At 45.9% G+C, this 21,629-nt stretch overlaps 1 protein-coding gene across 1 annotated transcript in view; it reads right to left on the reverse strand.

Annotated features, from left to right (window-relative positions):
- LOC147684076 (dehydrogenase/reductase SDR family member 4-like) overlaps positions 1 to 20,967 on the reverse strand; it is a 331,848-nt gene extending 310,881 nt beyond the window's left edge. Inside the window, exons 1-3 of the mRNA XM_086942598.1 lie at positions 20,876 to 20,967; positions 20,623 to 20,752; positions 19,981 to 20,162 (exon numbers count right to left, since the gene is read on the reverse strand). Coding sequence (XP_086798724.1) covers positions 19,981 to 20,162; positions 20,623 to 20,752; positions 20,876 to 20,967 — 404 coding nt within the window. The remainder of the gene's footprint in view (positions 1 to 19,980; positions 20,163 to 20,622; positions 20,753 to 20,875) is intronic.
- Between the last annotated feature and the right edge of the window lie 662 nt (positions 20,968 to 21,629).

Raw genomic sequence — 21,629 nt, forward strand, 5'->3', positions numbered from 1 at the left:
ATCCCTTCCTGAACCTTCGCGGTGATGGAACATGATACCTGGTTCGAACCAATTCCATTTTATGGAATAAAACCCTTATAAACTCAGATGCCACGGACTCTGCCTCTCATTTTTGATTGAGTTATTCTTATTGAACTTTACCGCATAGAAATTCCGCATAGGTAAAAAATTTTTACCACATAATTTGGCGCCCGAACAGGGACCCCTCCCCCACCTTACGCGCCGGCGGTGCGTTGCAGGCTTAGCCCCCTGCCACAGCCGTGAAGGACAACTACGCGTACCCGCAGGATTTCCTGTATCTCCCTCAGGCCAACGGAGGTGACTGAGGCTGCGATCGACACCCAGACGAGGCGGTGAGGAGTGCGGAGGATCCCGACCAGAGCCCAGCCGAGAGAGCAAGGTCCGAGGTGTTCAGAGGCCCACCAGTTCCGAAGTACCTACGTCACGAGTCGAGTCGAGTCCAGTCCGGTCCAGTCCAGTGTCGAGTTTCCGAGGCCTTCCGTTCCGTGCTTCCCGGTGAGTACCGTTGCTGGGGACGCATCTAGACGGGTGCATTAATTTGTGTCCGGTCAAGACGGGTTTGGGTACACAGACCCGGTCTGCACTGTTTTAGCAGTGTATCTGTACTGTTTAGCAGTATATCAAGTTATCCAGCTATTGTTCGTTCCGAAATGTTTTAATGTGTTTTAATGTCGTGGTATGAGTGATTGTTTGATCTTCATTACTGTGTTTATTGTATTAGTTGTGTTCACGTCCGAGTAAGTATCAAGTGTCAAGTATCAAGGTTCAGAATGCCACTGTTTTCTAAAATGAGACAGATAGGAACTAGAAAAGGAATACTCGAGGAAGCTGTTCCCATCCCACCCAGGGACACTCCCGGATATTTTATGTACCACAAGCACGGCTTAGATGCCGTATTATATCTCGACTTGTGGGTGGATTACACTAAGGATTTAGCGGAGAATCAGAGATGGCCCGCTACAGGGACATGGGATGCCGAGTGCATCATGAGAGTAGAAGAAGCGTTATGGAAAAAGAAAGCCAGACAGTCACAGAAAGATGCCATTTAACTATGGCGTAAAGAATCACACAGACGGACAGAGAAAGCACTCAGAAAAGCAGAGAAAAGTAGAGAGGATTCTGAAAAAGCCAAAGAAAAAGAACTACTAGAAGAAGGAGAACGAGTTAGAATGGAACAACACGATAGACGGAGTAACGCAATTATGACAGGATTGTATCCAGTCCTGGCCGAGGGCCTGCCTAAGGCGACCCCGGAAATACCGAAAGATCTGCCCCCTCCATTGGTTCCGACTAAATTACGTCACAAGACCGCAGCAGACATTTTTATTTCATCCTACTTGGATGATGTAGCTCCCGCATATGCTAGTATGCCAGTCCGTGTGCCACCCGCTGACGGTAACCCGCCCCCTGATCATCAGCCCCCAGGTCCGCAACAGCTTACCCCTCCCGGTCTGCTTCCTCCACCCTTACCTGCACCCCCTATTAATCCGCTTAATCCTTTTGGGCCTGACACGGCCCTACCGACAGGTGATGCTCAAGCCTCCGCTTCAGGAGGTGCATCAGGAGGTTACCATACCCCGCCACCAGTACAGCGATTAACTATTAGAGAACTAGCGATGCAACGTACCCCGAGAGCAGTCCCAATTGAAAAGCTTAAAGAGTATCTTACAGACTGTAGATATGATCCAGTACCAGGCAAAGACGGTTGCATGATATTAGCCTCAATACGTATAAGACGTGCTGCAAATTTTCTAGTTCTATTTCCGGGAATGAAAAATTATCTAGACAGGATATATTATTTTGTTCAGACTGGGGAGGGTCAGGAATGTATTCACGAGGCCATGGCACATCAGAAAGTAGACATTCAAAGTATGATTTTAAGATTCCTCATAAACTGTTTCATAAGAGAACGAGACCGGCCTGGTGTAAATAAAGAAGAGATGGAGGTACTAACTACATGGGGTCAGAATATTGCAGACGGAAAACATGATAAAAAGACATGTATAGAGGCCATGTACAGAAAAATTCGTAAGGAAATAACAGTATTTCATGAAAAACAGAAAGCTGAAAATGAAGCAGATAATGACAAGAATGAATCCTCAGAGGAGGAGGAGCCAGAGCATACAGAAACAATAGCATATGTAGGAAAGGGTAAACCCTTTAATAAAACGCTACGCCCGGAAAGCAAGAGACTTTTTCACTCTGCTATGTCGAATCCGAAGACTCCTGAACATCTATTTCAGGCTACCGATAGAATACTTCAAGAACGAATGGGGTACCATGTACTCGATTCCATGGATGAACAAGAATTAGCCAGGTCAGCAGTACAATGGGCTGACAATTCCGATAAATATAATGATGACGCATTAGCGCAAACATTTTTGAATCTTCCTCCAGACGAACAGCGACTAGCTGGTATGTACATGATACAGCACCTCCTTACGTTGTATAAGAGCCAACATTCTGATCCAGGTCCCCTACCTGATGTACTAGTAGAGTTACTCATGAATAAATGGAGAGGCCTGGGTACCGATTTAATAAAAGTAATTCTAGAACATCGACACAGATATAGTGCCTTCCTGAATCCACAGTTTGTTGCAGCTCAACCCCCAGAAAGAAAAATGTTTTACATAGACAGACAAAATCCCTTGCGAGAAGTACATCCAGTCAGGAATGCTGATGATACCCTTACACGTGTGTATGTATACACGCCTATAACTAAAATGGAATTGTTAGAAATGAAGAAAATAGTGCCCAGTCATGATAAAGACCCTGCAGGTTTTCACCGTGAAATAAAAGACATGTTACTCATGGGTGATTATACCTATCCCGACATTATGAAGATATTGAAAGTACTATTGCCTGCCGGTATTTACGAGAAACTCAAAGAAAAAGAATGGGAGGTGGGGGATAAAAAGATTGATTGGGCTGCATTAGAAACAGAAGAAAATGGCCGAACCCCAGGATTGGGACTTGGGGACAAAACTAAAGCATTACCAGGATTGTTAGTACAAGTATTGCCAAGGTTATTAGCAACTAAAAAGGAAGATTGGGATGCAATCTCAGCCTGCAAACAGAAACCCGATGAAGACACTAGTGATTTTTATTCCCGATTTGAGAAATGTTTTATTATTAATAGTGGCCTGAAAACAAGTAGCGAGTCATACCCACACCTTTTTGTATCTAAATTAGTCGAGAATTCACTGCCCCAAGTTAAGAATCGCGTATTGAAAGTCGAGAGCACATGGCAAGCAAACACGCCTTCCCAAATGTTACAGATGTTACAGTACCACCAGAACAGAATAAGGGAAGAACATGATCACGAACAAAGACGTATGAAAGACACGAAAATGAAAATGCTAGTTGCACAGTCAGTTCCAGCTGACGGTCAGAAAAAGGGTATGCCACAGTCCAATAATTCAGCAGCTCCTGTTAAAGGGACATGCAACTATTGTAAACAGCCAGGTCACTATGTAAACGATTGTGCAGTCTTGAAACACAATATATCTACAGGTAAAACTAAAGAAAGACCACGTCAACCTAGACAAGACCAGGCCCAACAACACGTTCCACAGAATGTACAGCCTATGCATGCCCCACAACAGACAGTACAGACCGTAGCGGTACCACAGCCACAACCGATTGCCGCAACACAACATACAACACAGCAGATGTACCAGTATGCTCAAACTGATTATCCCGATTACCAGCGATACACATGAAACAGCCTAGAGAGGGAGGTTGGCTTGCCTCTTATTGAGGTTCCTGTAGATCAAGAGGGTCCTTATGTACATAGTCAGGTATTAGGAAAGGATAGAAAGTTTTTGATTGACACAGGGGCAAGCAGGACAACAATCAGTCACGACGAGGTTCCAGGGGCACCCCTCTCAGGCTCACAGAATGTTTCCCTTGGATTTTCAGGAAAGCCTATTGTAAATGAAGTATCGAAACCAGTTCCCCTTTCAGTTGGTCCGTTGTCTCGCACTACAGATTTATTGCTCACGAAATCATGTCCAGAAAACTTATTAGGTATCAAGACACTGAAAGCTCTAGGAGCTGTAATTTGTTGTTCTCCGGAAGGAGTAAGATTGTTTTTGCGTGACTTTAAGGGTCACTATGTGTTGAGAGATATTGATTCCAGATTACAGAATGTTCCTGCACATTTATGGGCACAAGGCCCCACTGATGTAGGTTGTATGCACATTACACCATACCGAGTTACACTGAAACAAGGTGTTGTTTTACCACGAATCCGACAATACAAGTTACCCCCAGATGCTGTAGTGGCTTTGCTGAAAATAATTGACGAGCTCATTGCACAAGGAGTGGTTGTAGAAACTGACTCGAATCTATGTAATTCCCCTATCATTCCGATTCTTAAACGCACTGATCCAAATGCACCTCCAGTTTATCGATTAGTGATCGATTTACGAGAATTGAATAAATGCATTGTACCGCAGTACCCTGTGGTTCCAGACATCTCTTCATTATTGACAGCTATTGATTCAGAGGCAACGTTCTTTACTGTAATTGATCTGAAGAACGCCTTCTTTAGTGTACCTATTGATCCGGAAAGCCAATATCTTTTCGGGTTCTGTTTAAATGGCCGAAGCTTCAAATTTGCACGCGCACCTCAAGGATTCACAGAAAGCCCCAGCATCTATAGCCAAGCATTGAAAAGACAACTTGACAGTATTCACATGCCTGACAACACTGCCCTACTTCAGTATGTCGATGATCTACTGATCACCGCCCGAAGTGAACCAGAATGTGAGCAAGCATCACTGACAGTTTTGTATTTTCTGGCTGACAAGGGACACAAGGTGTCTCCTTCGAAGCTGCAATTCTGTGTTCAGCAAGTGGTATACCTTGGGCACTTGCTGTCCAAAGGGGGGAGACAGCTAACACCTGACCGTATCCAGTTAATTGTAAACATGTCACAGCCCAAGACACAAAAGGAGGTACGGGCCTTTATAGGCCTCACTTCTTACTGTAGACAATGGATTCCTCAGTATGCATTTCTAGCCAAGCCACTCATACAGTTGACAACCCAGGAGGCAGCGACATCGACTGTCCTCCCTTGGACTCAGGAACATACACATGCTTTTGACGATCTGAAAAAAGCCCTATGTCAAGCACCTGTTTTAGCGACACCATGTTACAGTAAGCCTTTTACACTTTTTGTCACAGAACGCGAAGGTACTGCATTGTCAGTACTCACCCAGGATCAAGCAGGTTCACACAAACCGTGTGCTTATTTTTCTAGTACATTAGATCCAGTAGCCCAGGCTCTGCCTGCGTGCTTGAAATCTGTAGCAGCAACAGCTCTAGCAATCAGACAAAGTGATTCCATAGTGTTAGGACACCAATTGACAGTACAAGTTCCACATTCCGTGGAAGTTCTTTTAAACAGGACACAGACTCAACACTTGACTATAGCACGACTGACAGGTTATGAATTGACATTGTTTCAGCCACACATAGAAATCAGACGTTGCAATACATTGAATCCAGCTACACTTTTGCCACTAAGTGAGACAGACCCTTTGGCACATGATTGTGTTGAAGTCATTACCATTACGACGAAACCCAGACAAGACTTGACAGACACTGCATTACCAGATCCAGACCTGACACTTTATGTGGATGGTTCATGTATGAGAACAAGTACAGGAGAGTTAGTGGCCGCATATGCAGTAACAACAGAAACTGAAGTCATAGAAACGAATCGTATTGACACCCTGTCAGCCCAAGCAGCAGAGCTCATCGCTCTGACTCAAGCCTGTATACAAGCAAAGAATAAGAAAGTTAACATATACACAGATTCCCGTTATGCGTTTGGAGTCGTACACGACTTCGGTGTACTCTGGCGAGAGAGAGGTTTCTTGACCGCTCACGGAGCCAAGATCCAGCATGGTTCCCTCATTCAAGCTCTGTTAGACGCAATACATCTGCCTACAGCGATATCCATCATGAAGTGCAAGGCACATACGAAAGTTACAGATACCATTTCCCAGGGTAACGACCTGGCAGATCGAACAGCCAAGCATACAGCTCAGACTCAGACTCACGCAACTGACCCGACAAAGACCATAGTCCCGACACCGATACATTGCATGACAGTTAGGGATCCCGCCCTAGATGTAATTGACATACAGACACATGCTACACCAGACGAAATCAAGAAATGGATTGAACTAGGAGGGATCCAGACAGAACAGGGATGGATAACGAAGGGGAAAGCCACATGGTTTCTCCCCGACTCAATGGTTCAAGTTATCATTAACACAGTACATAGTCCTGCACATTTAGGAGAAAAAGCCATGTTAGACAGTATTCAAAACCTTTGGTTTAATAAGCATTTACGAGCAGCAGCAAAACAGAAAGTGCGTACTTGCATGATCTGTTGTCAGTTCAACCCAGGTAAAGGCATTCCCGTAGAGCAAGGTGGATTTCATCCTCCCGATCACCCTTTTGAAGTCCTCCAGATGGATTATATCCAGATGGAACGTTGTCGAGGATTCAAATATGTCCTCGTAGTTGTATGTGCACTTTCCCGTTGGACAGAAGCATATCCAGTCCCAGATTACACTGCTCCGACCACTGCCAAGCAGCTGGTACGTGAATTCTTCCCCAGGTATGGTTTGCCCCGTATCGTATACTCAGATAATGGTCAGCCATTCTCGTCCGAGCTTATGAAGCAGGTATCACTCCTGCTAGGTTATCAGTGGAAGTTCCACTGTGTCCGACATCCCGAGGCAGCAGGTCTCGTCGAGCGACATAATCAGACCCTGAAAATACGTCTTGCCAAGATTTGTAGAGAGAAAGGCGTTGACTGGATAGTAGCTTTACCAGTTGCACTCTTTTACATGAGAATGATAGCACATTCAAGAACAGGGCTATCCCCGTATGAGGTGGTCTTTGGTAGGCCACCGAATATGTGGGGGACGCCTCTGCCTCGTAAGATCACAGATGTTGACTGTAATATGCTGACAGATTACCTTGCCTCCTTGATGTCTGCACTACAATCATGTCGTTCACAGGTAGCTGCAGCCTTTCCCGACAACACCGAGGTGAAGCCACACGAGATCGTCCCTGGAGAATACGTTTTTATCCGGAATTTCGACAGGAGAAGTCCGCTGGAGCCCCGTTGGCAGGCGCCGAAGCTTGTGTTATTAACAACAAGGACAGCAGTAAAGGTGGAGGGCCGCAAGGGCTGGCTCCACTCGAGTCATGTGAAGAGACACTATGGACTACAGCCAAAACTAGACTCCCAGCCCTGCCCCCTTCCAGAGACTGATACTAAACTCCCTTTGGTAGAGAAAACTCCTTCTCAAGAATTTCGCATGAAGTTGAGGTCTAGCAAGTCAGACAGTTTAATTGTTTAAGTCCTCCCCTAGGTGAATCGGTTAGACAAGTTCCTAACATGTACCGGCTAGACCCCAATAGAGAGAGAGATAGACAGAAACAGATCAAGAAACATGAATATTGTAAATCTCTCCGTAGTCACACCATTGTGACATTATTGATTATGTTTTTTCTGAGTCTTTTGATTATTGCTGCAAGTATATTGCTACACATGTACTTTCCTATTTTCACACGTGCGCATTCTTCTTCAAATAACACTGCCGAGCATACTTTCAGTGAATTGCCCCCGCACGAGTTATCTTACCGACTTGCGCTGCGCAACAATACATTCATCAGTATGTTACATCATTCCGATCAGACCAGCAATGCTACCAATTGTTGGATATGTGGCCGACTCCCTCCCTATCAGAAATACAAGGGAGTTCTGCCCCTCTTTCCGTACCCGTTCACACATAATGGTTCCTGTGGTGCATGGTTTAGTTTAATGAATTCTTTAGATTCTGATTCCGTAGTTTACCAGGGCAATTGGGTATGGGGAAATCTGAACACAGTTTTGCATAAAGTATGTTTCCCTGACAAGGAGGGTCTTCCCCAAAGGACAGGGACCGATCTAGAAAACGAAGTATATGGATTAGGTAATTTTACACTCAACCTCATGATTCTGAATGTCCAGTCCGAAGCCGAACCAGTCTTGCCCGCTATGTCAGTATTACCAGTCAAAGGTGAATTATGTGTCAGAAAGAATGGTTCAGTACACCTAGGTCATAGTAAATGTACTACTGTGATCGAATTCAGTGATAAAGGCAAGTCTACATTCAGAGCTTCCCGTCATTCCTATTTCATTTGTGGTCATACAGCATATATACGCTTACCTCTAGATTGGGATGGTACTTGTTACATTGCATTCCTTCTGCCGCCTGTTTTCCTAGCTCCACCTGATTATCATAGGGACTCCCATCTAGTACACATTAGACCCAAGAGAGATCTCCCGATTGTCGACTACACTGAAACGGCATGGGAGCAGTATACCGACTTCAATAAAGGTTTCTTTCCCTATTTAGGTGCTGTCTTTAATAGTAAACTGATACGTAAATTAACCAGAACCCTCGAAGCAGTAGTGAATGAAACTACTTCCGCCCTAGGCAACTTAACAGAGGAGCAGTCTGCTATGCGGATTGTTGTCCTCCAAAATCGTCTCGTTCTTGACGTCATCCTGGCCGATAGGGGCGGCACTTGTAGAGTCATCGGATCGAGTTGCTGTGTTTTCATTCCAGAAAACGCACCCTCAGTATATAGAGCCATAACCCGTCTCCACAAGATTGCAAGTCAGATACACCAGAATCCAGGCACCTGGACTTGGTCCGGTTGGTTCTGGAGCGTGTTATCAGCCTGGGGATGGAAAGTCCTATCCTTCCTCGGAATAGCCCTTCTCATCGTATTCAGTTGTTGCCTATGTTTACAATGTGGGCTAGCGATCTGCGGCTTGTGTGCCACATCATGTATTCCCCATTCAAGTCCACGTTCAAAATCCCGCCAGAAAAAGGAAGAGCAAATGATGTTATATGAACAAATTGATAGACTGATGAAGATTGATATATCATGAAGGGTCCGTAGGGGACAAGGAGGGAATGAGGTAATATGAATTTTTATGGTCAATTGTGTCCCCTAACGTAGACCCCAACGGCTCCATGTACGTGCTTCAAGTACATGTATGTTCCCTCCACAACCCGCTATGAAGACGCAAATACATTTGCGTCCAACGTTAACATGTCCTCTTTCAGATCCACCATGAATGGGTCGAATATTCAGTTCCTAAGTATGCTGTGCCACCGTCTTTACATGGTGCGCTTTCACGTTTTCCTGGCTCTGGCGAGCTAGGCCCTGATTTCTGCCATCGAGCCCTTTCTGCCTTCTGCCTCTGAAAGCTGCAGCCTGGATCTGCATCCATGACCCTTACCCTACTCCCTGTGCGGCGAGCGGTGCCCGGCTCGGCCTGCTTGCCTGCCAAGACAATTCAGCCTTCAAGTTATCTGCTCCGCTCCTCGAAAATACATTCCTGTCTAGTGATTTAGGAAAACATCTCCCCAGCTGCAAAGCAAAGGGCCCGGCCTTTCTGTCTCCGTGCAAGTAATTCATTGCTCCTGTTACCATGGTAGGCCCATGGCCCCTCGCATTTCACGTAGACACGTAGTCACATATGCACGCACTAGCAGTCAGTATAGAATAGCCTCTGCCCGAGAGACCTTTCCTTCCTTCTAGATAATACAGTTCCTCAAACACAAGATATTAGATATGATTTGGGTCTAGGTTGTTCTGACATGCCAGACTTCTGTCTCCATGTATAGTGCTAAATGTCAAGTCCCCTCCACCCTCCAGTTCCACGTCAATCACACGTCATGCTGCTGCGCGCGCATCTCTGCCATATATTTCTGCTGACACTGCAGGATTCCTCTATGGATCCACCCAACTGTGACACTTTCATGTGACGTTTCTAGTACACACCTCCGTGTACGCCTTCGTGCACGCCTTCTGTTACGTACATGTGTTCTTATCTCTTTTCTCTCAGCTGTTACGCCTTCTGTATCCATCACCATTATATGCATTTACTATATATATTGTACTCTGTTAATAAAGCATTGTCTATCCCTTCCTGAACCTTCGCGGTGATGGAACATGATACCTGGTTCGAACCAATTCCATTTTATGGAATAAAACCCTTATAAACTCAGATGCCACGGACTCTGCCTCTCATTTTTGATTGAGTTATTCTTATTGAACTTTACCGCATAGAAATTCCGCATAGGTAAATTTTATTTACCACAGCCCTCCACACCCCGAAGGATGTCATGCTTCATCATCGGGCGGTTGCTCCTCGTTGGGCCGGCGGTGCAATGCCCTACGGGTCCCCCGAAGGGTCACTTTAGCGGAGATCTTTGAGACAACTGCCATATGGTGCATGTGGGTGTGTGGGTAGAGTCCTCAGAAAAGGTGCTGTTGTGCGTGTGAGTGGGTTTTAAAACTACCTAAGGGTGTACCTATAAAACATTTTAATAAGAAAGGCACCCTTGGTAGAGTAAAAGGACCCGTAGGTCCGGGGTTACCGATGTAGGAGTTATGTGCCCAGGTAACTGAATTAGGTCGACATGTTTCACGCCTTAAGTGGCGCAAAGAGTCCCTGGCGTTTCTTCAGGACCAAAAGTCAAGTGGTGATAAGTGTGGTGCACAATAGTGATTCTTAATTTAAAAACAAGAGGAGTGATAATTGTCCTCTGAATAATCTGGGCGGTGGCCACTCCAGGTTAAAAGTCAAATAGTGGCTACTGACAGTCCCCAGATGGTCATGACTTACAGGAGTCCGAGTGGTGCTCCATAAGCTTTAGGCTTAGGGTGCCCACACCTTAGTAGAGATACGTGCTCGGGTGCCGGCGCGAGTAACCTGCCCCGTCCTGACGCCTGCTTGAAAGCAGGCGTCAGGACGGGGCAGGTTACTATTTGACTTTTAGCTTAGAGTGGCCACCGCCCAGATTATTCAGAGGTCCCTGCCCTTGCCCTACCTGTAACTCCCCTAAATTTAGTATTTAGGGGCTCCCTGAACCTTCCTTTCTCAGGTCCCGATATCAAAAAAGAAGAAAGAAGGTAAAGAAGAAGACGACCCGCCGCGCAGCTGCTAACAACAGGACAACAACAACTGACTTGGCCCCAGCCCTACCGGCCTGTTGATCCTGGAACCTGCTCCTGCCTAAACCCGGCAACCTCAACGGACAGCAACCTTGGGACACCCAGAGGACCTGCCTGCCTTGACCCTCTCGACGATTGGGACTCCCATCAGCAGAGGCTCTGCTGCAACAACCCACCTGGAGCCCACCAGGAAGCTCCGGACGATCCCACTCTGCACCAGCCGAGCCCGGGCCGGGCCAACCCGAACCAAGACGACGAGGACGTCCCCCCGGCGACTGGGACCCGAAGTCCAGTGCCCAAAGACCCTCCTCGATGAACCAGCCGACGCCTGCAGACTCAGAACCAGGGGCCACCCCAACCGCGACCAGCCGAGGGTAAGCTTTTCCGACACCCAAAGACACCCCTGCACCCGGCGCCCTACAGCCCCCTGTGCCTCCCTTTGGGGTACCTACCTGTGCTCCAACATCCCAACTTACCTCTCGAAGTGCTGGTCGCCCCTGGAGAGTCACCGTCCCCGAGCCTGTAGCCTTTGTTCCTTTTTTGAAAATCCTCACTGGATAACATTGAGCGCCCGATGGCTAAAAAGCACCCTGCACCCAGCCGCCCGAGTGCCGCTAGCTGTGACCTCTTTGCCCTATCCTACTTCCCCCCTTGCCCAGAGCAAGTGACCAGGAGCCCAGCTCCCAGAGCCGCGTGGCCTGCTAGCCAGCAGCCACCAACCAAAGGCCCCCTTTCACTCATTGAATAACATTGGGCCTACCTACCTCTGCGCCCAGCCGCCCCTGCGCCGCTGGGACTGAACTAACTGTACTCACCTGACCCTGGGGGACCCCTGAGTCTATGCCCAGAACCCTAACTTCACCAACCAAGTACTCACCTGGAAACCGGTAATTCACTTACCTGCCATTGGATAACATTGACCCATTTTTGACTCGAAAATTGTGTGAAGTTTTGAAAACTGAAAATATTTCTATAAAATCAGCTGAAGTCCGAGTTCGAAAATACTCACCTGTGATCAGGAGAGAAGCCAGTACTGTACCTTTCAGCCCAGTACTGAACCACAAAAGTAATCCCTAGCGGGTTTACTAGTAACCTGTATTTTCTCCATAGGAACCCATTGTCTGCTTGTCTATGAAATTTCTTCTAAGTGTCTACTTTTGAAAACTGCAAATATACTTTAAAAATCGTACGAAATACTGAAATGCAATTACCTACCTGTTTTGAGTTAAGCCCCCAGTGCTGGCCCTAGGAGACTAGTGCTGGGTTACAAAAGTAACGCGATCATACTTTACCTGTAACCTAAATTTCCTCCCATTGAATAACATTGTGAGAATCACCTTGAAAAGTTTCTAAGTGTGAACTTTTAAAACAGCTTTATATTCAGGAAAAATCATCACTGTAACTAAAACGTGTTTGCTAATCTGGTTTCAGCTTAGACCCCAGGACTGAATCCAAGATCTAGTCCTGGAACTACCAAAGTAATCCATAAAGTGATCAACTGTACTTTCCTCTGAAAACCCATTGAGCTCAATGCTAGAGTGTGTTTCAGAACAGTATTGCTTATTAGCTAACCTGTAATTATTGTATGTACAAACGTATTGCTCCTTTGCAAAGTATTTACATGAGAGAACTTGTAACTTGAAAAGTAAATTTTTATAACTGTTGGTTCTAAAAATAAAACAACCATATCTTTGGATATACAAACAATTGGCCTGGAGTTCAGTCCTTGAGTGTGTGAAAACTTTTGCTGAGGGAGTGTGTACATCAAATGCTTTACACTGTCCTCTGGTACTGCCTTACTGCTCGACCAAGCTACCACTTTGGAGGGTAAGGTCAGTTCTGACTTTAACCTCTGTTATACCTCTGGGGTTGGTGGACTCTATACACACTGTACTTCCTTCTAGTCCAGTTTATAAAGAGCCACTTTCTCACAGTGGATCTCACAGCATCTGAGCAACTCCACCAGCGCCGCCTCACCTCCTCTCTGAGGTAGTCTTCCACAAACTACAGGGGAGGGGTACGAGCATGCTGTATCGAAAGGTGGACAGAGTGTTTGGAGTGTCTTGGGGTCAAAAGTGAGGAGTATCTGTGGAGAAAAACAAAGTCTGAATCTAGAGATCTTCACCCCACTATGGGGGTGAGTTGCCTTTCAGAGGAGCAGGCTAAATGGCTGAAGCAGTTGAATGATGCCCCTGTGTTACAGCCATGAGACCACAACAGCCGGTAATGGGCTGACAAACGGCCCCCATTGCAAAGTGGGCTGCACAGTGCACCCGGGACCCAAAGCCTCCCAGTCAATCTGGCCCGGTGAACAGCCACAAAGCCACAGAGCCCACTCGGGCTCCTTGGGTGGATAAAATAAGACCAACTGCCGGGATAACCAGAAGCGGTCAGAACCTTCACAACCTGGAACGCCATGGGGGCCAGGGGCCTTGAACAATCTTAACATACTGAATCCATGAGAGGCCAACTGCCAATTCCTCATGAACCCACAGATGTCAGTTGAGATGTAAATCACCATGCCCCCTTTAACCCTTCCTGACTTCGCCTCTTTTGTTGCTATATTAAGATATTCCTTGAAACCCACAATTAGAGTCGATGACTGCTGCCAGGTTTTTTACAAGAGTACACTCTCATAGTCACGTAGAAATGAGATAAACTCATCCTTCGCCACCTTTGCACCAAGTCTGTTCACATTCCATGCACATATTTTACAATATTGTTCTTCATCCGTCATCCTCCTCCTCCTCCAATGGTGGCAGAAGCACGAGCGCCAACGTCCTCTCATGTAGGCTCACATCCAGGAAGCAGCAGTATTTAGATTTCAGCAATCTTTACTAAAATTGTATGGAGGTACTTCATTTTGCTCCATGCCTGAACCTTCTGTTCATGCTTTACTGCCAACCCCCAAACAACTATTCCTCCCTACAGGTGTGAAGCTCCTCTTGACCTCAACGCCAAGTACTTGCACAGTATAATTCCCTGCTGCTTTCCTTCACTCTACTTTCCTCCACTCTACTTCTTGCCCTCAAATGTCATATCCCAATACTTCCTGTCCCCACTCTAAGTCAAACTTCAGCCAACCATTTTTTGGAATGAATAAAGGGATTCAGTCAATTATTGCCAGGCTTCCTTGCTAAACACAGTCTAAAAGTTATGTTATGTAATGTTTTTTTAGTGGCAGTTGTAAAGTGCATGACTGACTCAAAAAGCTACCCAGTGCTAACATAACAGATCAGGACATAATGATGGAAATTAGAATAACCATGTCTTCAGCAGCATACCTCTCAAAACAGGGACATAGCCTTAAAGAGGGAGGCAGAGAGTTCCAACATTTGGGTCCCAGATATGCAAAAGAATGCCCTCATTGTCTAGCAAGACTAACTCAAGGAATCACTCCTAAATTCTGTTTGCCCCAGCGTAGAGAACATTTGAGGAAATTCGGACGAACAAACGCCCTTAAGAACGGAGGTCCTGTCTAAATCATGGCTTTCTGCATATAGCACAATGTTTTAAACCTAATATGCTTTTCGAAAGTAAGCCTTTTCACAGCAGTGGTGTAACGAACGTCAAGGGGGCACCCTGCAAACTACATTGAGGGTGCCCCCTCCGAACTCATTCAGGAACTCTCAGCCCAGGGTACCGTGCAAAGGGAGCCCCCTTTCCCAAAGATGTACCTTTGTACACACAATTGGCTCATCTCTGGCCACAGGTAAGCCCCTTGATAAAAGTACCTAGGGTACCAAGGGCACTTTGATCACAGAAGGGCTCTAAGGGCTGCGGCACCTATTGTGCCACCCTTAGAGGCCCTGTTTCTTAACCCGCACACACTGCCACTGCAGACTGTGTGTTTTGGTGCAGAGAAAAGTGAATAGTCGACTTGGCACACATCCCCGTGTGCCATGCCTGCAACCCACTGCCTGGGGCCTACGTAGGTTACCCCTCTAGCAGGGTGCACTGGCCCACCAGGGCAGGGAACAGTGGTATGTGCCCTGTACCCCTACAAAGTCTAAGTACATTCTTAGACATTGTAAGTGTAGTAAAGTCATAAAGAGCATGTGGCTGGGCTTTTGTCATTACGACCATCACCACAGCTCCAAATTAGCTTTACTAAAACCTGGGAAGTTTGGTAGCAAACATCTCAGCACATTAAATTCACACTGATGCCAGTGTGGAATTTAATGTAAAATGCACACAGAGGACATCTTCGCGATGTCCCTGAAAAACAACCAGTCTTGGTTTGGTTACTGAATGGCTGCCTGCCATTTGCCACCACCAGACAGGTTTCTGGACAGCTGGGCAGAGAGGCCCCACTCTCTGGGTCCAGAAACAAAGCCCATTCTGGACAGAGGTGCAATGCCTCCAACTCCAGGCATTGACTGGGTCTATGAGAAGTGAAGCTTCAAAGGCCACCTTTGTAAGCTGTCCCTGCCTTTCGCGGCCCCAAGCAACTGGCTCCCACCGGTTTTGCCCCCTACCTTGAGCTGGAGAATCGGCGGGAAAACAGCGGTAGGAGGAGAGGTGTACCCACCTTTGCCAACACTGCCACTCAGGCGGGGAAGGCGAATTGAAGCACGCATCTAAGTCCCCTCCATCTTGGAGATGAGGGGACCCAAACAATTAGGAAGAGGCTCATGCCCTCCTCCCACTGGTGGGGTATAATAATAATGCGTGTCCCCACCCCAAGGAAGGGACCCATTTGTCTTGACCTGCACACCCTCTTTAGCCCCCCTAAATATTGTATTTAGGGATGACCCTGAACCTTGCTTCCTCAGATTCGAGGGAGAAAGAAGAAGGACCGAAGAGCCATGCTGACCAAGGAAGAAGAGGATACCTACTGCTTTGGTCCCAGCCCTACCGGGCTGTCCTGACTTAAACCTGCCTATAGCGAGAACCCTGGCATGTCCAGCAGACAGCAGCCCCCAGAGCACCTACCCTGCACTCATCTAACAGATTCTGTCTCCAGTGAGCACCGGATTTGCTCAAGTAAAGAGTCACCCACAGAATCCGGATCCAGGCGGCTCCATGATTTTGCACCACTCTGCACCCGATGCCCACGGCCTGAGTAAGAGTGGCCCAACACCACAATGTGATCCCCAACCTCCCTCAAACTTCAAGCAGACGTCTGCAGTCTCAACCTGAAGGGTCCCCCCGACCGTGACCGTAGCTGGTAAGAAGAACCAGATGTCAGAAGACACCCCTGCAAACGATGCCCAGACTTGGGTGGCCCAACCAACGGTGTCCAGGCATCGTGAGCAGTCCCTGACCGAAGGCCCCCTTAGAACCATTGGCTACATTGGCCCCCTGCACTCGGCGCCAGGCTGCCCCAGTGCCACTGCTAGTGCAATTTGAGTACCTACCTAGACCTTGGGGAACCTAGGTCCTAAACCCCCAAAACTCCTACTCGTAAGTCCAGTACTTACCGTAAAAACAATAAACATTTTTCTCCAATATGAACTAATGTTACAAGTTTCTGTTCCAAAAATGTTGTGTTGAACTCCTGTTTTGTATGGAGAAAAGGTAACTAAAAGGCAAAACCTTAAAAAGTCTTACTTACCTTGTACTGTGAGATCCCTGGCGTGGAATGAAAACAAGTTACTTACCTGTAACTTTGGTTCCACAGTATTGGTAACTTTCATAGATTCTCATGCTTTTGTATTATTCCCCGTCGTCAGAATGGGAGTCTCGGTAACAAAAATAACATAGCAGTAGGTACAAAAGAGAAAGAAAAAGGCGTAGGCCTCATTCCCTTTTGTAGCATATCCGCCTCTTTTTTGTAAAATAGACCAAATTAAGCATCAGCCAATCAGAAGAGCCTCACCCCATAGAACCCTCCTGAAGGAACCTCACAGCCTCAGATTTTCTACAGCACTTTGTGCTTAGGGAGTATCCTTTGAGCTCTGCTCAATCTCTACTCTTTTGAAGATTTTGTTTTCAGTTTTTTTCTTCAGAATTGTTGGCTGTCCCTTCCAGAATGTCTGATAAGGAGAAGAAGAAGGCCATGTTCCACCTGTGGCAAGAAAAGTTTAGTACGGCCATGACAACATTTGTAACCTCCCATGGCTACTGGCCCCTTTACTTCATTGATACATAGGTGAATACTATTTCCTTCGTAGTCATGCAGCTTTGTCTGTGCCTTCTCCTCCCCCCCTTGACCATGCCTCCCCCCTCTACCGATGTCCATGTCTTCTCCCCCTCCGCCCTCCCGTTGTCCAAGATTCCAAGTTGCCAATGCAATAGGTCTCCCGTAAAGTGGAGTCCTATTGCATTGCAAATGCTTGTCTAATCTTGCTTTCTTCCACATTCTCCCTTCTCTCTACCACAATCTTGCTTATTGTCCTGCGTCTCTGTGAAGTAAATTACAAGCATGGTGCATAAAAAACAACTAATAAACAGATATACGCTAAGAAAACACAAACCTTGTGGTTTTCGCAGTTCTGCTTTTCATAACTCTCTATTGTGTGTAATAAGCCAAAAGAGTGTGAGATTGCTTTCCTCAAGAGTGACAAGATTTGTAGGGTACAGTTCCTGTTCTTAAGGTACAGTGTGGTGGTTTCTAAAACCCCAGTGACCCTGCACGCTCACACGTGCACGCACACGCACCCGATACTCTCACAGAAAAGCGGTGAGTGAGAGGAAGAGACATGTGAGGGCCTCCCCCCCCCCCGATGACAGCAAGTCCTGCCAGAGACCCCCGTCCCAGGGCAGCTTCATGTGAAGTTGCAGCACGTGGGACGGGGAGCAGAGGGAAATCACCCGCTCTCATCAGATGGGCTTTATTGCTCGCCGCTGACTACTTCTTTCTATTCTCTGCTCCATCCCTCCCCACCCAGGAACATTATATAGGCTTGTCGCAATACCCTCTTTACTGCATTGTTCTCCAGAAAAATACGAACAACTGTAAGACTGGTAGGGTTAGGGGCAAGGTTAGTCAGTTGTGTATCAGGTTCAGGACATTTTACGAAAGGCTGGTGACTCTGAAAGACTATTCCACCAGTAATAACTTGTCTGGCAACGTCTTGAATCCAACACTTTCTGGTTGACTCGGGTCTCTACTTCGTATTCAGCCTTGCTTTTTGGTTAATATTTAAATTTCACATTCAATAAAGGCGCAGAGCCCCATGGGTGCAGTACACTGTCAGACTGGGACAGAAAATAGGGCAGGGCACCAAAATAACAGTGACCCGTTTAGGAAATCAGATAGCTAAACAAGCATTTGCAATGCAATAGGTCTCGCATTTTAGAAAATTTGACCTATTGGTATTGCAAATGACAATGCCTTTTTATTAATTGCAGGCTTTTTAAATGCATAAATAAAAGGCATTAACAATGCCAATAGCTAAAAATCTCACAATTGCCAGACCTATTGCATTGCAAATGCTTGTTTTAGGTAGGTGTTACTTGCGCCTTTCCATGACTCCAGAAAAAGAGCACCCTTTGCGAGGACGTTAGCCAAGGCACAAATATAATTGATCCATTTACCTCTACCGTGATTGAATACATCAATTGCGCAGCCGTCTACTCCCAGGGCTCTACTGCTGGTATTGGCACCAAGTACAATAGAAATGATGTTTGGATTGAATGACAAGGCCCAGGAGATTCTAAAGGAAGAGCCCCTCTCTCAGTTGGATCTGAAGTTACCCCAGAGCAAATTTTTAAAAAATGACCAATCTTTTGAGGTTATATAGTTAATGGATTGAGGTATTGATCCAGTTACCCCCATGGTTACTAGGGATCAGTACTTTGTGGAATCTTGCGCAAAGCAGGCCGCCTTTAGTTCTTGCCACCCTGAATCATCCCACTCTCTTTTGGCTTTAGCACGGGTCTCCTTATATGCCCTTCTTAAATGGGTGATACAAGTCGGATCCATATTCATATTTATGGCAACTGCAAGAGAGTTTCGCACTTGTCTGCTTTCCTTATTAAACCAAGTATTTGCTCTATAAGCACACTTCTATGTGGAGGGCTATGGGACTTTTGGGTCAAAATGTGTTTTCTAAAGTTTTTATGTAACTCAGTAAATATACTTATATTCATTTCCAGGTTTGAATTCACACTCTTTTTGGGTAAGAATATTTCAATATCCTGGCTAATAGCCAATAAGATGTTGGTACGGTCAGCTAGATAGTGTCATTTTAGCCTACGCATATAATTGGCTGGAACTACAGCCCTAGTAGAAAAGAGTGGATGGGAATTATGTGGGTGGCTGCCACAAAAGTAAGCCAAAGTAAGACACAGGGGGTTATCGTCACTCTTCGGTCTCTCCTTAATGACCCTATCCTCTACATGGGACCGGAATCTCAAATCAACTAAATGTAATCAATGCGACTTGTATGAAATAGTTTGTTATAAGTACAGGCCCCCTTCATATCAGATTTGGTCCATCCATTAATGGCCCTGACCTCTAGATTCTAAAGAAAGTACCTTAAGCTGTAAAGCAACGCTCTACTTATCTGATTCATGGACATAAACTGACTGCACTATGTAAAATCGAGGTGCTAAATGGTAACTCTAAAAGTCTGGCAGGGCTTGGGCCAGGTAGGCTCCTCCTTACTTGTGACTGTCTTCCTATCCTACTAGCCTTTCAAAGCTTAAAGTATGTGAAGCTGTTCCTCCTTGCGCTCTCTCTACTTTCTTTTTCATGCAGTGCTAACTAACATTCTCTGTGTAATGCTCACTAACCTAAATTGTATTGAATGTAGAGGCAGAGATAAAGAAATATCCTGAACCTGTAATAAGGTCCGTGGGTGAGTAACTTCTGTATAAAGAGAAAGAAAAATTGGCGATAGAAAAATGTTGAAAACAAGAACGCACAAAACTTTCTTGATGCCCTCTTGCATTACCAATCATAATTCACCAACAAACAGCGAAATTAAAAAATTTTAATCTTAAAAAATCTTAGGGCAATTTTACCCTTCAGTGGAACCAGTCAGTACAGCCACCTTCCCAGCATGCACAGTCTTCCACTCAACTGCACTGCTGCACAACCTCAGTAAAGAGCGAAGATTCCTTAATGCTGGCTGTCGATGAAATCCATGAGATTTGATCAAAGAACTGAACATTCTTCTTCCTCCTGTCAAGGTTAAAATCTTGCTCTAGAAATAAAATACAAAGTGTGACTAAGGAACTGTGTAATACATATATTGTAGCCTGCTGCATGCTACAGTCTCTCAAGCATTATTTGAATTATCGTGGTGATTAATATATTGTCTTGATTTAATTTGGTAAAACATATCACTTGGAAAGAGGCCACGGACAGTAAAGTTTGTTAACTATACACAGCACAATCACATTAGACATACCACACTTCGTATATGGTTTAAAGGCGCAAACAACATTCCTAGATCAACACCAATTGCTCCAAGTCATTTCTACGAAAGTTCATGTTGCTTATTTCTACATACTTTAGAACACATTAGTTGCTCCAAGTGCATGCACAATACCAACAACAATAAACACATACTGCTAAAAAGAAGAAAAACCATGCAACAGTGCAACACAGATGCAAAAACCAGGAGTTTCACAAATACAAAATAAACTAGGATCAGAACCCACTTCTTCACTTGTAGATAGATGCAATGTCACCTTTTTCCTGTTGCTCAGAAAATCAGTGCTCCATAAAAATGAAGAAAATATGACTGCGATGTCATGTTGCTGTGTAAGAAAAGTTCCTGCACCGGTAAATCTGATGGGCAGGAAAACATGACACCAAATGACTGCAAACATGCCTCCTGGCACACTACTAGTTGGGGAATGAAGTCCCCTTGGCTCTGGAGGTCCCTTGGTGGCCAACTAGCCCTCCTGTTACCTCCAGTAAGACCCACAGAGGTAGACTACTGAGATGTCTTTAGAGGCCACAACCCTTTCTCCACTATTCTGCAAACGTGCCTCCATGCGCATTACTCATTGAGGGAAGAAGTTCACTTTAGTCCTGAGGCCCTTAGGAGGTAAGGGGACCTCATACCCCACCATCAGTGCGCTGAGAGGCATGTTTGCAGATTGGTGGAGAAAGGGGGCATGGCCGGCGACCACCTCTCAGCAATCCCACTATGTGGGGCTTACATGAGGTAACAGGATGTGTTGTAGGCCCCTAAGGAACCTCAGCTGCGAACAAGACTTCATTCCTCAGGGAAACAGTGTTTACACCATAATACCTTTACAACGCAGGCATTACAACACAAGTCATTACAATGACTTGCGCTGGATGGCGCCCTAACCTAAGGAATGGTATGATTTGCTATTCTAACACCTACCCTACTGTACGTAGACTGGAGTTGGAATAGTAAATCATACTATTCCTAAGTCCAGTGCAAGGCGTTGTAACGACTTGCATTTTAATTCCCGCTTTGTAAAGGTATTGCGGTGTAAACATCGCAATGTAACGTCGTATATTCCATTCCCCAACAAGGAGCACGCCAGGAGGCGCGTTAGCAGAGTAGTGGAGAAAGGGGGTGGGGCCTCGGGTGAGTTGACAGGCTTTTTTTGAAATTTTCTTTTTTAGGAAGGGAGCTGCATAGCCCCTCTTCCGTGGACCATTTTTTGTCCCGGGGATCCTATCCACG

This window comes from Lissotriton vulgaris, chromosome 11 (genome assembly GCF_964263255.1).
Source record: "Lissotriton vulgaris chromosome 11, aLisVul1.2, whole genome shotgun sequence".
Lineage (NCBI taxonomy): Eukaryota > Metazoa > Chordata > Amphibia > Caudata > Salamandridae > Lissotriton > Lissotriton vulgaris.